Source organism: Drosophila teissieri, chromosome 2L (assembly GCF_016746235.2).
Source record: "Drosophila teissieri strain GT53w chromosome 2L, Prin_Dtei_1.1, whole genome shotgun sequence".
Classification (NCBI taxonomy): domain Eukaryota; kingdom Metazoa; phylum Arthropoda; class Insecta; order Diptera; family Drosophilidae; genus Drosophila; species Drosophila teissieri.
In genome coordinates, this window is record NC_053029.1 from 20,506,938 (window position 1) to 20,522,268 (window position 15,331).

At 45.3% G+C, this 15,331-nt stretch overlaps 3 protein-coding genes across 17 annotated transcripts in view; 2 read left to right on the forward strand and 1 right to left on the reverse strand.

Moving 5' to 3' along the window:
• Positions 1-14: 14 nt before the first annotated feature.
• LOC122612617 (lysM and putative peptidoglycan-binding domain-containing protein 3) lies at positions 15-3,312 on the forward strand. Its single transcript, XM_043786360.1, has 3 exons — positions 15-186; positions 261-820; positions 2,912-3,312. The coding sequence occupies exons 1-3, from the start codon at positions 173-175 to the stop codon at positions 3,151-3,153; spliced, it is 816 nt and encodes a 271-aa protein (XP_043642295.1). The 5' UTR covers positions 15-172; the 3' UTR covers positions 3,154-3,312.
• On the forward strand, positions 1,299-2,824 carry LOC122612584 (26S proteasome regulatory subunit 7). Its single transcript, XM_043786299.1, has one exon. The coding sequence runs from the start codon at positions 1,423-1,425 to the stop codon at positions 2,722-2,724; it is 1,302 nt and encodes a 433-aa protein (XP_043642234.1). The 5' UTR covers positions 1,299-1,422; the 3' UTR covers positions 2,725-2,824.
• A 140-nt stretch (positions 3,313-3,452) lies between the features above and the next one.
• Positions 3,453-15,331, reverse strand: part of LOC122612501 (titin homolog) — a 28,015-nt gene continuing 16,136 nt past the window's right edge. For 8 of the 15 annotated variants that reach the window (XM_043786178.1, XM_043786186.1, XM_043786194.1 and 5 more), the window contains 9 exons: positions 15,181-15,301; positions 14,623-15,123; positions 7,643-8,008; positions 6,636-6,849; positions 6,451-6,565; positions 4,439-4,930; positions 4,235-4,375; positions 4,026-4,165; positions 3,453-3,965 (listed from right to left, as the gene is read on the reverse strand). In XM_043786178.1, coding sequence (XP_043642113.1) covers positions 3,845-3,965; positions 4,026-4,165; positions 4,235-4,375; positions 4,439-4,930; positions 6,451-6,565; positions 6,636-6,849; positions 7,643-8,008; positions 14,623-15,123; positions 15,181-15,301 — 2,211 coding nt within the window. In that variant the 3' untranslated portion in view covers positions 3,453-3,844. Of the gene's footprint in view, positions 3,966-4,025; positions 4,166-4,234; positions 4,376-4,438; positions 4,931-5,283; positions 6,566-6,635; positions 6,850-7,642; positions 8,009-8,875; positions 14,417-14,622; positions 15,124-15,180; positions 15,302-15,331 lie in introns of those variants that run through there. The other 7 variants (XM_043786235.1, XM_043786226.1, XM_043786251.1 and 4 more) reach the window with 4 other exon arrangements.

The following is a 15,331-nucleotide window of genomic DNA, read 5'->3' on the forward strand; positions in this document are numbered from 1 at the left end:
CTTTCCATTTGTTGTTGTTCGTGGGCTGCTGTTGAGAACAAACTTTACACGTAAATAATCTAATTGCGTTAATTAACTGACTTGAGCTAAATAAAGAGGTGCGATTTGATCGAGAGAAGGAACATAGGCGAGATCTGACCCAGGAAATCCCGACAAGGCAATCAGGACAACAATGCGACGCAATGCGTAAGTCAGCGCCAACTCGACTGTTGCTTTTCCAAGAGATCCGAATGTGATCGGTGTTCTCATCTCATCTTTAGGCGTCAGCAACAGCACATTCAGGAAGAAATCGGCCCCGACGACGTGGAAGACATCTTTGCACGTCCCGCCTACGATGACGACGAGTTCGAAGACCTGCTCCCTCTGGCCAGGAGGCCCAATGGTCACGCACGCCTCGGGCGCTACGAGAACACACTGGAGGTGAAGGTCCAAGAGGGAGACACACTCCAGGCGCTTGCCTTGCGCTTCCACTCCTCTGTGGCGGACATCAAGCGGCTAAATAAGATCGACCGCGAAAACGAAATCCACGCACATCGGGTTATTCGCATTCCGGTCACAGTGCACAACGTCCTGCTGGGCAGCGGGGGCCTTGAAGCTCTTCCCGCCGTCCACCGGAGCGGGAACAACAGTCCTAGGCACAATATGGAGCGTGAACCAGCTCCCGAACGCAATCCCCTCGAAGATGCGCGCCAAATGCTGGATGAGCGACTCCTGGTGGCAGCGGTAAACGCTTCAGGTGCCGTGGATCACGACCAACCATCGACGAGCAGAGCGGCTGGACAATTTTATGAGGGAGCCCAGGGTGCCCCCAATGACGAAGGTGAGTTCAGAAGCTGCAGTTGGGAAAGAATAGCCCATAATTCGTCGCGGTTTTTATTTTTACTTAAAATACATTCTTGGTGAAGAAGGGTTAGTGCTGATTAAAGTATGAGTTTATATACATTAAAATTTGCAAATAAAAATACAGGTAACGTATATGAAAATGGGAGCTTTTCCATGATTGATAAAAAAAATCAGTGCCTAATAATGCCAGAATATTATTTATCTAGTTCAATTTTAATATCTACAAATTTCAACTAAACCACACACTTGCAACATGCTATAAGCTGAGATAGGTATAATATAGATATAGCTATAAATATTTAGTCTTCAGTCACTAAAAAGTTTATCACCGAAAAATTGTTTTTTTTATTAAGTTAAAGGTTTGTATTCTAACAGTAGAAGTAAAAAATGATTAAGTATCGATAGTTTGCAGTAATAAAGTCAGTGCTGAGAAAATATGTATCGATACGTCGATAGCTCCAGCGGTGCTTCTCCCATCTTTATGCCAAATTGTTCAGTCATTCTCGCCGTAAAACAAAAGGAAAACATCGAATAAATTCTTTTTTTGCCTTGAAAACCGTACAATTGCCATCAAACAAGATGCCGGATTACCTGGGCGACGACCAGCGCAAGGTGAAGCATGATGAGAAGGAGGACAAGGAGATCAAGTCCCTGGATGAAGGCGACATTGAGCTTCTGAAGACTTATGGCCAGAGCCAGTATCACAAATCCATCAAGAGCATTGAGGAGGACATTCAGAAGGCTGTGAAGCAGGTGAACGAGCTTACTGGAATCAAGGAAAGCGATACGGGTCTGGCGCCACCAGCCTTATGGGATTTGGCCGCCGACAAACAGATCCTGCAAAACGAGCAACCGCTGCAGGTGGCCCGCTGCACCAAGATAATTAACGCGGATTCGGACGACCCCAAGTATATAATCAATGTTAAGCAATTCGCCAAATTCGTGGTGGACCTGGCCGACTCGGTGGCTCCCACCGATATAGAAGAGGGAATGCGTGTAGGAGTCGACCGCAACAAGTACCAGATCCACATTCCGCTGCCTCCCAAGATTGATCCTACGGTAACCATGATGCAGGTTGAGGACAAACCAGACGTCACCTACAGCGATGTGGGCGGCTGCAAGGAACAGATTGAAAAGCTGCGCGAGGTGGTAGAGACGCCACTTCTACACCCGGAAAAGTTCGTCAATCTGGGTATTGAGCCTCCTAAGGGTGTGCTTTTGTTTGGCCCACCTGGAACGGGAAAGACCCTTTGTGCGCGCGCCGTTGCTAACCGCACCGACGCCTGCTTTATCCGCGTGATTGGCTCTGAGCTGGTGCAAAAATACGTAGGTGAGGGCGCCCGCATGGTACGCGAACTGTTCGAAATGGCTCGTTCCAAGAAGGCTTGTCTCATCTTCTTCGACGAAATAGATGCTATCGGTGGAGCCCGTTTTGACGATGGTGCCGGAGGCGACAACGAGGTGCAGCGCACCATGTTGGAGCTTATTAATCAACTGGATGGCTTCGATCCGCGCGGAAATATCAAGGTGCTGATGGCAACCAACCGACCCGACACCCTGGATCCGGCGCTTATGCGACCCGGACGTCTAGACCGAAAGGTGGAGTTCGGCCTGCCTGACCAGGACGGTCGCTCGCACATCTTTAAGATTCACGCCCGTTCCATGTCCGTGGAGCGCGATATTCGCTTCGATCTGCTGGCGCGTCTATGTCCCAACTCGACGGGTGCTGAGATTCGGTCAGTGTGCACGGAGGCGGGCATGTTCGCCATTCGGGCGCGTCGCAAGGTGGCCACAGAGAAGGACTTTCTCGAAGCCGTCAACAAGGTTATCAAGAGCTACGCTAAGTTCAGCGCCACTCCCCGCTATATGACCTACAACTAAGTTAAATTTATTGGCACTATTTTGTATCCTCTGCAAACTGTAACACATGCAGCTGGCAATTTATGAAATAAAGCGAAATCTATACCTCCACGAACTAAAAGCTGAGGTTTAATATATATTTTATAAAAATTGTTGGCAATGTCTTATAATTGTGTAATAAATCATGATCTCTTAAATTTGTCTACAGCCAATATGGAGCAACCCTACGAGGAAAGTACCACTCTGCTTAACCACATGGTGGACAGACACGCTCCGTTGGTGCGTCCCATTCCTGGACCCTCTTTGAGTGCTATCGACTGGTCGGGTTCAGATTGCGACTTGTCTTGGATATGTCTGCTGATCTTCATACTCGCCTTGTGTGTCGTCATCCCCTTGGTCTACGTTATCTACCTGGCAGAGCATCCACATCACAACCACAGTGCCCAGTAGTTGGGTATTGTGTGCATCATTCCAAACGACACCTCCTCAACTGGCCCTCACTCAGATGAGCCTGGCGCATTTAAAATGCAATCCCTGGCGACGGAATTTATTTTTATAACTATACGCGTAACTTTGTATTGACTCTTGTTAAAAATAATAAGGTTTTTGTGGACAGAACTTTTGAATTACCACGATTTTGATGCTTCAAAGATGCGTGGGCTTGTCTATGCCCCACATCACTTCTGGCACAAGAATTCCAAGATCTTAGGGTCCGATTGTGATGTGAATTTTTATCGTAACCCCGCTAGTTTTGCTTTTCTATATGTTTTATTGAGTACAATTATGTAACGTTTTAACTCGTTCGGGTAAAGGGAAACATTCAGCTGAATTTGGGAATAGTTTCTCTTACACCTAAAAAGTACATAATACATATCTTAGAACTAAATAAATAGTATCCACGGATAAAATAATCATATAATAGTAAATACGAACTAGAATTAACAATGGCGCATGCTAACGCAAATTTATGTTAAGTACTATGTTTCCGTGATGTTTCGACTGGGAAATGGAGGCCATGGCACATGGTATTTGGCGAGGATTTGGTTTGGATAATAGGCTGGGTGCTTTGCCATTGTCGTGCATTTTCCCCAACGGGAAGATCAACCAATGGTCGCACACCAACAAAACTGCATTCGTATATTCACTTGAACTTTAAATTCTCAAAGAAAGCAATATTGCTCCGGAGGAAGCCGTGGCGAACGGGCACAGGACTCGCCGGAGATGCTACAGGTGGATTGGCCTCGGAATGGATGGAAGGATCCCTGAAATGAGGTGCAATGTAGAATAGTAATAACTCAACTTAGGTTCTGTAAAGATCTAACGTTTCGAGTGATGATAAGTCGGAGGCGATCGTAGACTCATCGGCTACTTCTGCCATAGAGACAGCGTGCACCAGTTTGTGCCGCTTGGCCAGTGACGTGTTTGGCTTATCTGGTGTCTCTGGCGGGGCTGCTATTCTAACCTATAAAGGTGATCATTTTACTTGATAAAATTACCCTTTAATGGGAGAGATTTATTTAAATTTCCTTACCTTGGCACGCCATCTTCGTTGGGGTTGTGTGTGCTTGCTGGTCAGGAGGAACGCCTGCGCCAGAGCCTTAACAGATGGCATGGAATGAGCCACCTCATCTTCGATGACGGGCTTTTCTGCCGAGGGAGTCGTTGTTTCAGGCTAACGATAGGACAGTGCATTACCATACATAACCAAATAAACCATTCACCGAGCTACTCTTACCACATCATCTTCGTCGACGGATAGCACCTGACTGGGATCAATAAGGCGACGTTTAGGCTGCAAGAATCTAAAAGCAGGAGGAGTAGATCCCCGCGTGGGTGTACTAGCAGGTGATCCTATTGTGGGCACCGAATCGCCTGGACCGAACTGAAGAACCAAAGGACGCTCTCGCTTATTGGACACTGTTGAGTCATTAGATGAAGATGCCGAAGGTAGAGCACTCTGGGCGGACTCCATGGATGAAGTGGTTGAGTCGCTTGGCTGCTGATCCGCTGGAGCTGCCCTGATAACCGTTGTTTCCTGCTTGTTAAAGTCGTATATGCGAACCGTGTTGGATTCATCGCTTGAGTTTGTGGTCGTAGTTTGCAGGGAGTACAGAGAGGGATTCGATTGCGAGTCCAGGGACTCATCCAGGACTTGAACGGGCGTGGCTTTGTACACCGATTCCTGCGGCGGATCCCGCTCAGTGGCAGGCTTGTTTGCCTTTTGAGCCTTTTGGTAAAACATTATCGGTTTGGTAGTTGACAGTTGGTTTTTTTAGGTAATTGTACGTGTTTAGGATTCGTTGGAAATAAGAAGTGTGGGCGTTTTAGTATTGAATATTAGTGTAGGCGTGGATTGGATCTAGAGTTTAGCAGATGTGGTGGACTTTTGTGGGTGAGAACGCTAAGGCAGCATGCAGGCAAGATTATCATTTACAGAATTACTTGACTTCGAAACAAATGCTGTTAGTCAAATATAAATTACTTTTACGGCTAGTTCTTGGTTTTGTACTCACCAATTCGCAGAATTATTGGGATACGGATACTAAAAACATTTGTTTCAGTGGTTCAGTATATGCTTTGTTTGTTGGTTGGTTTATTGTTTGGCTTTATTTGGAATTACTGCATTATAGATTTCTAGATATCGCTACGCATATGTGTGTGGTGTTTCGTAAGAAAGAGCGTTAGCGGTGTGCATACAGATACGGTACAGGATTTATCATATTATTTCATAAAATTACAGCAAGTATAGTGATTAAAAACAAACGTTGCATACACTAGGGAGTTAGCATTTCGTAAGTGGTATTAACTAAATATACGATCAGAACAGTAGCTCGACCCTCTCATTCGTGGTTTGTGCAACAGGTAGCGGTGCAGTGGAAAGGTCATCGTATGGCCATCCATTGCGGGAGATTCTGTGCCTGCCCTTGTTCCCAGTTTTCAATATTATGGTATTTTTGTAATTTGTATTCCCTCCGATGCCCATCTTATTTCTATTTATGCTATACTGACTAGTGTTTAACGTCTGTTTGACTAAGCTATGCATAATTTGGCAAATATCCATTGGGGTTAAGACCCAAACAATCCCTAGAGTTCCTAGAATAGCAGACTATTGTTGCTGTACTTGGTGTCCGCACCGCTGATGCCGTTCAGGCAGCTGTCCACCCCCGAGTCGCCCTGGTCCTCCGTCTCCGGCCGCAGGGCCGGCTTCCCGCCAATCGACTCGCTCTCGAAGAGCGGATTTACGACAAAGTCCTTCGAGGTGGCGGACACCGCTCGGAAGCTATTCCGCTTGAGGTCCTTGTGCAGAAGCTGCTTTTCAAACTGAGTAAGGACGCCGGCGGCGGGCCCCCCTGCCGTTTGACGTCTCTTGGACACGGACGAGCCGAAGGACACCCCGCTACCATTACTGTGCAGGCTCAACGAGGACTGTGTGTGTCGCTTGGGCAGTGAACTGTAGCTGCTTCGCCAAGAGAGCTGGGATCTCAGGTCAAAGTCTTCGTCGTCACCCAACCCCAGACTGGATTCGCGGTAATGGGACGCCGAGGTCGAAGGTCTTGCGAGGGGCACCGATCTTTCGTAGCCCATCGAATGGGAGGGGGAGTGGAAGGGGCGACTGTTAATGAACTTTAGTGAACTACTGCGGCGCACTGGCGTGGATAGGGTCCAATGAGAGAGGTCGGCAGCGGTGCTTTGAGCGCAACTTGAAATGCGGTCATGCGGTGGATGTTGTTCTGGTTCTTGATTTACCTCGTTGATCACGATGTCCTCCACATCCTCAAGTGCGCTGGACGTCGCGGCTTTTCCACCACCCGTGCTGTCAGTGACTGTGGGAGCATTGTTGATGTAGTAGTCGCGGCTATAGCTGAAGATAAGAAATTTACAAAAGTTATTTGAATTTAGCAAACTTGCAGGTGTCTATCTCCCAAACTTACCGTTTGTAATCCGTTTTTGGCGCTGGAGGATCCGGATTTTCCGTCAGCGCAGATGCCAGTGCCTTTTGCTCAGCACTCGGACTTATGTTGGGCACATCCATGTAGCGCTCCTGGGTGCCACTGATGCGCTGCTTAAGGGCCTCCGGGGAGTACGGATTATTTGGCATCTCAACGGCGTTGTACCATTTCTTCACCTCGCGCTCCGCAATGGAACCTGGGAATGAATAGGATCAACATCGTTTAGAAAGTTATGGGTTTGCTCCTAAACAGTGCATTTCACCGAACTTGAACGAGCATGAACAATTTGCAGTGAACGGAAAGTTATTAACAAACTAGGTCTAAGCTATTCTCTCTTAAAAGTTTTGGTATAGTAATCAATTTTGATCTTCCCAATTACAAATGAAAAACTTTAATTTTTTCCAGTAAAACTCTTTTTGTTTGATTTCTATTAAAATTCGAAATTAACTTCTTTATTACAGCATTTAAAAGGAATAAATATTTGGTGTTACTAAAAACTATTATGATTACAAGAAAGTGTGAATTTGAATGGCTAAGTTTTGTGAAATCAAACAAAAACTTGTAAATAAAATTAGCCATATTGATTTTGGAAAACCACGCTCACTTTAACTTTTACCCGTTACTCGAACAGTAGTAACAGGCAGAAGGAAGCGTTTCCGACCATATAAAGTATATATATTCAAGATCAGGATCAATAGCCGAGTCGTTCTGGCCATGTCCGTCTGTCCGCCTTTCATTTAGTGTTTCATTTAATATATAGATATTTAGAGACTAAAGAGATTTCATTAGACGGCTATTAATTACTTTCAGTTCCTTACGTTTCATGGGTAAACAGGTCGGCTGATCTGAAAGCCAAGGATCAGCCGCCGATGGGTCACAACACACAAGGGACACAAGAGTCTGGTAAACATAAACACGTATCTAAGCAAACGAAGTGTGAGGACAGCAAACACCGAGAGATGACAGTTATGGCCACAACCGAGTGTTACCTGGCACGAAGCGCCGCAAGAGTACAACATCGTCATCGGCAACATCGTCTGACTGAGCACCCGTGGATCCGTCAGTAGAGAGCTCGTTAGCATAGCTACCCGACCATCGAAGGGAACCATTTGTTAGTTTTCCATTGGTGCGTCTACTTCTCGATGTAGGGTTGTTAGTTTGGGTTAGTGGAAGAAGCAGGTGGGTGTGCACATTGTTGTTAGAGCTTGTGTTAGTATTAAGGGATCGCTGATCGTCTAGGACTAAGACCCTCTGGCTAACAAACTCCTGTTCAGAGTCACCATCTGCATTGAATGTCTCGCAGGCAGTGGAGGGTTCACTCTCATCGCTTTGAATGGACTCTGAACTTAATTGATCTGAGAAAAGAATTTTGTTGATAAAGTTATATGTGATTTCGCTCAAACTAATCGCAATGGTAGAGTCAGCTTCTACTTCTTGTTCATCAACCATATCACAGGACGTTTGGCTGGCCATATCTAGTCTTAAGATTACATTACTACCTACAGTGGCATCGTCTTCTAAATGCCTTAAATGATCTTCAAGCCTATCTGAAGCGTCTTTATCAGAACAAGCGGCATGCGCGATATCAGTTTTACTTTGGAAGTCCAGCGAAATATCTCTGTTTTTTGTACTAACAATGCACGGAGATCTCAATGTATCTATACTATCCACATTATCACATTCAATTTTGGAATCAAAATCACTCTTAAGCATATTTTTCATATTAAAAATATCAGTATCTACGCTAGGATCATCTACCAAAGTAGTTTCAGTCTTATCGGTCTCAAATGCAAAGCAATTGTCTACAAAGCGAATAGGGTCAACTTCAGAGACTGGAGTTGCCGCCCTGCCTGTTGGGGGCTGAATGTCCGGGGAGGAATATAAGCTATTTTCATTCAGTTCATTAAGAAGGCTAGAATGGGGGGAATCATACGCAACTTCGTCAATGTTGTCATCCAGGGAATCAAAGGAGCTAAGGTACTTGTGCATGATCAAGGAGCGGCGGCGCCTTCGTTCGATTGTGGCCTGCAGTCGCTTGTCTTTTATGTAAAACTTGCAAATGGTCCCGAAGAGGTTGACTGGCTTGGATCTTTTGGGTGAATCTGCATCGCTCGGTGGTGTGTCTAGAATGTTCGGCTGTCTTCGCAGATACTTGTGGGTAGCTTTCCCTAAAGCAAACCAATCGCCATCGGTGGAGTCTACCGATGTATTTTTGTGTATACCTTCTGTAGCAGGATCCAATGCGATTTCCTGTATTTCTTGGTCTATACAAGCTAGTTGGACATCACTTGATAAATTCGAAATCGCAGCTACTGATTTTAATATTGCATCATCGCTCGTTAAATTATCTTCACCATGTGGCGGTTCTTCATTAGCGTTACTCTGCTCTTGCTCCACGTGGCCCAAACTCACTGGGGTAGATGCTGTACAGGAAGGAGCTTCAACAGGCGCGTATGTAATATCTTTTCCCAGCGGATCATTATTTCCCAATAATAAATGTTGTTCTTTCTGAATAATTTTCCCTGGGATTGGTGGTGCGCCTTTGACAATTGCAGCATTCACAGGCACACCATGTGGTACTGAGATATTTTTTTCCGTCTGATCATTGGTTTCCTCAGAGAGATCATCTTTTTTAGAAACAAATTCCACTGGCACTACTGGTGAAGCAGGCACTAAATCTAGAGGTTCCGATGCTACAACTTGTAGATCTGCAGTACTTTTTGCACCCATAGGCGATGGGCCTTCCGTTTCTGGTTTCGTGTTAGGTTCCACAGGAGCTGTGGTGTTTGCATCTGAATGCTGTAGAACGATTTCCACCGGAGAGGGTTCAAATTCATGGGCATATACATCAGCAACAATTGGCATGCCCGATAAGTCTTCCATATCGACAGGAGCTTCTTGTAAAAGACCTTGTGCAGGATCTAGTAAATCATCAGTGCATGCGACTGATTCTGGAATAAGCTTCTCAAAAGCTTGCGGCTCCAAATCCTTTGGTTCTGGTGGTATTCTCACCGCGGCTGGTGCCGACAAAGGTACTGAGCCCAAATGAGAAACAAAGTTACCGGAATCCACACTGATATATTCCGTTACGGAAATAGGTTCTTCTGGCAATACTGGCTCCAATATGACGGACTCAGCTCCTGTCAAGGGTTGCCCATTGGTGCTCTCCACTTTCAAAACCATTTTCTCACTTTCAAGCGACTTGTCCTCCGCTGAAGTTCCCACGGCAACTGGTTTCACCCCTACTACGTCCACAGTTTCAGTTTCTAGAATAGGTTTCAAAGACGGTTGGGTCTCCAAGTCCGTAGGGCTTGTATGTATGGTTACATTGGTTGGTAACGATTTAGAAAAGGATTGTTCTTGAGGAACAACCTCTTCTTGTAGTGCACTATTCAGATTGGTTGATTCCTCTTGGTAAATCGTGTTTACGGATGCTAAGGGCTTCAAAACTGCGGATTGTTTTCCATCGATGGTCATCAATGCTTCCATTGTTAACACAGTAAACAGCTCCTCCTTTAACTTTAAAGTTTCTATTTCCAGTTGATTGGTTTCCGGGCCTACATTCACTGGCACAAATTCTGCAGGATGGTTTGGGTCCACACCGATTTCATTATCTCCGCCCGATGATTCTGTATCTGCCACAAATTCTGTGTTTCCTACGAGATTTATGGTTCGCTCCACTGGATCATTTAGTTCCACTGCGACAGAATCAGTCACAGAAATTTCCGCAGAGGCCGGTTGATTCACTTTAAGAGGTACAACATATGACACATTCTGTGCACTTTCTGGTGGGTCCCCTAGGGAATCTTCGGTTTGTTTGACAGGAACAGATGGTTTCACTGCGATATAATCAGTCACTGAAACTTGAGTAAGGGTTGCCTGAACGACTAAAGTATCTTCGACCTGCGTCGCATCTTTAGCTGGTTCTTCTGGATCCCTAGCGCTAGCTTCAATTTGAGAAACGAGTTCAACATGACCAGATAGTTCCTTTGGATCAACTTGGATAAGGTTCTCAGAAACAATCTCGATATCTAGGTACATTTTCATAGATTCTGTTGAATCCAATGCAACAGATTGTGTTATTTCCTCCGGCGTTGTATTTTCTATAGTTGGCGAATGAGCTACTGCAACTGGTTCAACAACGGTATCGAATGGGTCACAAGCTATTACTTCAACTGGCGTGGCTTGAGTAGAAGTTAATGGTTCCACAACGCGAGAATTTTGCTCAGACACCATATCTGCAGGTGTAATAGGTTCCATTAGGTGATCAATTACTACAGCCTGACTATCCACAACGATAGACTCCAGTTTTTTCACAGGTACTGGTTGTTCTATTGCGATTAATTCTGCTTCTGGAACAATTTGCAAAGGAACACGGGTTGCTATTGTCATTGCTTGTATTTCTGGGCTAAGTTCCACAAGCGATGAGGGGTTCAGGACAATTATATCTGGAACAACTTCTGTAGTCGATAACGTATCCACTTTTTCTTCGGCTTCCGTATTATCTTCTTGCAAGTCCACTGCATCAGTCATTTTTTGTGAATCTTTTTCTAAGGATTCTAAAGTTAATTTTGTTGTCGCAGCTATTGATTCTTGAATAAGATCCACCTGTTCTGGTACATTTACTCTGATGCCTACACATTCGAGATCGACTTCTACATGTTCTGTAACATCCATTGAGATGGGCTTTATAAGTATTTTATCTTCTTTAAATTGTGGTACAGCGACCTCTACATTTCCTTTAGATCCCGTATCGCCATTTACCTGTGATTTAACCTCTATTGATGTTGGCGGTTCTAAGGCTTCAACAGTACTATCTTGGGAAAGAGTTTCTTCTGGGAGAGTGGTATCAGCAGTGACCGATAGCATCTCTACAGCTTCGTTTAGTTCTCTTTCTTCAGCTGCAGGGGGTGCAGTTACATAATCTATTTTGGGAGTTTCCGTAGCCGTAGAAGTTACATCAACGGACGTTGTTATTTTGACAGCTACATTTTGTGTGTTCAAACCCATTTCCACTGACTCGGGGGTTTCTTTTTCTGCATGCTCAGAATAAGTTTCCAAACGTTGCGGGCGTTCTAGAAAAGGTGTAATCTCTAGATCTGCTGTTGAATCTACCATGGTTTGGATTTCTTCTGCTGCTGACATGGGTTTAACGGATTCCACTATGGATTCAGCTTGGCGAAAATCTTCTGTTGTGATTAAAACAATCTCCACAGGTGCAGTGGATACTAGTTCCTTAATTTCCATTTGAGCCGGATTTTCCACGTGCACTGGTTGTTCCATTGATTGTGATTGGATATCCAACAAAAAGACAGTTGGAAAAACTGCCTCAAAAGGTTCAGATTGAGTCAGCGATTCTACAGACACTGGGAGTTCTATATCGACCGCCTCCGCCGGTAGAGATAACTCGAATGGTAATGGAAAGCCCACGTGTGAATCCGACTTATGCAGATCCGTTCCAAAAATAACGGATTCCAGTCCTTCGCTTATAGCTAAGAAAGCATCTTCGCCAGGCTCTGAGTGTTCAACATCGACAGCTTCAGTGGTGGCCATCAAATCGAAGGTATTGCATGGTGTTACTTGAACGATTTCGATAGGCTGTATAGCATCCATTGGTACTGTCGGTTGTCGATCTGACATGGTTTGGTGCTCAATATGATTTTCCGGATTAATTTGGTTTTCCTCATCGATGGACTCCGCTTCAGCCAATCTTCCGATAGGTGCAAGTTTTTCTATTATAATGGATTCTGGTTCTGGTATCATTTCTATAGGATCAATGGTCATGGTTTGTGTTTCTGGGTCAGTTTCCACAAGCGATGGGGGTTCCAAAGCAACTACGTCCGTATCAAATTCTACAACCGGTAAGGGATCCACTGCAACAGGCTGTGCTGCTTGGTTATCAATTGCACAAGATTCCGACTTTGGAATCAATTGCGACGTTGTAAGTAAATCATCTTGAAGCTTAATTAACGGGTTATTTTCGAGTTCAAGATTCACAATTTTCGTTTGCGGAACTGATTCACGGATCTCAGGTGAATTAACTGGGACATTGTGTATTTGCGAAACAATATTGACGGGCTCTGATGGTTCAACTGGGGCAGTTTCTGTAACTCCTGAAGACACTGAAGTCACCACGTGAACTTTGGAAGAATATGGTAGAGTTATCGTTTCAATTGTCGATACGTCTTCTTCTAAAATGTATTGCGGCGATTCTGGAACATTGACAACGAATGCAACTGCTTGATTTTCTGAAATTTTTTCCACAGAAGCTGATACGTTAGCAGTTTCATCAGTTTGCGGCTGCTTTCCTGCGATAGAGTCTGTGCCTATTATGAAATCATCAGCTTCAGAGCCATTCGCATCGCCAGAAGTGGCCTCTCTTAGCATCCCTTCAGAGATAGAATTTTCCCCGGTCGCTGGTATCTCTGTGTATACAGATTGTAGTGAATCCACTGTAGCACCTCCTATAGGAGTTGATTCCACGGGTGGTGATGAATCGATTGCAATATTTTGGGGCTCAGAGTCTATTGGCATTAATGAAGGATGAGTGTCTGAACCATTATTCAACGGCTCTGGTGAGTTCACAGGAGCAGATTGAGTAAGGACATCAGCTTCCACAGACAATTGGGGGTCCACTATTTTAGGTTCTGAAACGGTTTCTATTGGGACAGATGTCGTAAGTGAATCAACTTCAATAGTTCCGAATTTATCCAATTGTGTACCACTGTCTATTGGCACAGGTATGGAATTAGGCTCTGAGAGTGCTGCTATGGGCTCTGCAATCATTTCCGGAACTTGTTCTGATAAATTTTCTGTCGAATCCCCTGTCACGAAGTCGGTTTCAAGGCTGTGATTAAACTTTATAGGTGATTGTAGGTCCACAGATTGATGTTCTTGAGTTTGCACAGTTTCAGGATCCCTTTCCAATGGATCTGGCGGTTCCAAGTTCAGCGAATCCAAGTGTATTACTTCTGATGGATCCACGGAGTGAAGCTCAGAATATGCAGTTACAACGGTATTTAGGAAAATTTCAAAGGGCACTGATATTTTTGGAACAGTTTCCACATGGACAACTTCAGATTCTGTTGTTGGAGCTATTATTGCTTCCACGTAAGATTGGTCTTCTGAGACAATATCCAAGGTAGATGTTATTTCTGGGACAATCTCCACGGACTCCACAGCAGTAACATCATCGGTTTTCATCTCAAAACGAATTTCTACAGGCGCTAGTTTGAGGACAACTTCTGCAGGATACAGAGAATCCGTAGCAGTCGCAATATCTTCGACCAGTTCTATTGGCGGCGGCGGTTCAATCTCAGATATAAGCTTTAATTGTGGAGGATGTGGTAGCACATCCGTCTTAACAACGCACTCCTGCTCTCCTGGGGTTAATGGGTCAGTAATCTCTTCGAGCGGTGGCGGTTGGACAAAGTCGAAGTGCTGCTCTGGGCCACCTTCTGAAGACTCTGTGTTCTCCTCTTCAATTATGTCCAGTGAGTGGGCGTGCACCAGGTCCACTGTGCGAGCGTTGATCTCGGCGAGGGCCAAGTCACTCAGTTCTTTGAGGGTGTGCATCTCACTGGGTGTCATTCCACCAGGTTGTTCAGATGCTGGAACAGCTAGCATAGGTCCCAGCGCCATGGCCGCCAAGATCTCGATCACCGATGGCACAGTTTCGTGCATCTGTTCTTCATCGATGTACTCGACTGTGCTAAAGCCAGTACAGCTATCGAGGCTGGCCAGCTCGTCGGATTCGCCTTGGGCTGTAACACAAACGACTGCTAAATTCCGGTACTTAAAGATCATACACAAGTGGACTGAGTTACTAAAGGAGGGATTCCGGGCTGTCTACACCTAAGAAGCTATCAACGGTCTAGCGAGCTAATGATCTAGGTAAAGGGTTAGTTAACTTATAGCAATAACAACGAGCTTCTACAGTTGGAGGTACATAAGATGAGGATAAAGTTACCTGCAATGGGAGTGTGGTCTGGCTCCTCGTTCAACAAGTCGTCCTGGAATATCATTGGTGGAGGAGGTGGCGTCGGAGATGGCGCCTTAATATCAGAAGGCACTGCCATCGGGGACACCACGAACTCATTGGTTGTCTCTGTGAATGCGGGCTCATTCTCTTCCAGCAATGTGTTGGACGTGAGACTGGTGCGATCGACGAGCTCGTCGAGGACCAGCTTAGTGTTTTGGCCACCTATAAGGTGCTTGCTCAGGAGACGATCGTTGAGATCGTTGCATCGCAGCAGATCCAAAGAGCTCTCGTCGATGTCCGAACCCATCTCCGAGAGATCGCTCACCTCATCGGTGGTCTTATCCCCAATCTGGGCACGTACATTCTCCCTTGGTGCCGGCACTAGCATGCCAATGCTGCTGTGAGTCGCCGAGCTGCGTTTCTTCTTGAACAGCCAGTTGTCCTCCCAGTTTCCATCCCCGATCATGCCCGAGGTGATGGATCCAATATCTAGATGGGAAATAAAGCTACCCTTGTATACCCAGGAAAATGTATTTAACCACTTACCATCCTCGGATTCTGTCACGGATGCTGAAAAGTCTGGCAGTGGCACCATGTGTGCGGCTATATAATCACTAAGGACAGATTCCCTTTCCAAGTCCGTTTGCAGGGATTGGGATTTGCCATTCTGTAATCAAATATGAAGGTTTGACCAGTG

Excerpts from the sequence above, each read along its gene's own strand:
- LOC122612617 (XM_043786360.1), top strand. Across the intron at positions 821-2,911 it reads GGGTGCCCCCAATGACGAAG|CCAATATGGAGCAACCCTAC; the intron begins GTGAGTTCAGAA and ends ATTTGTCTACAG.
- LOC122612584 (XM_043786299.1), top strand. The coding sequence starts at position 1,423 with ATGCCGGATTACCTGGGCGACGACCAGCGCAAGGTGAAGCATGATGAG.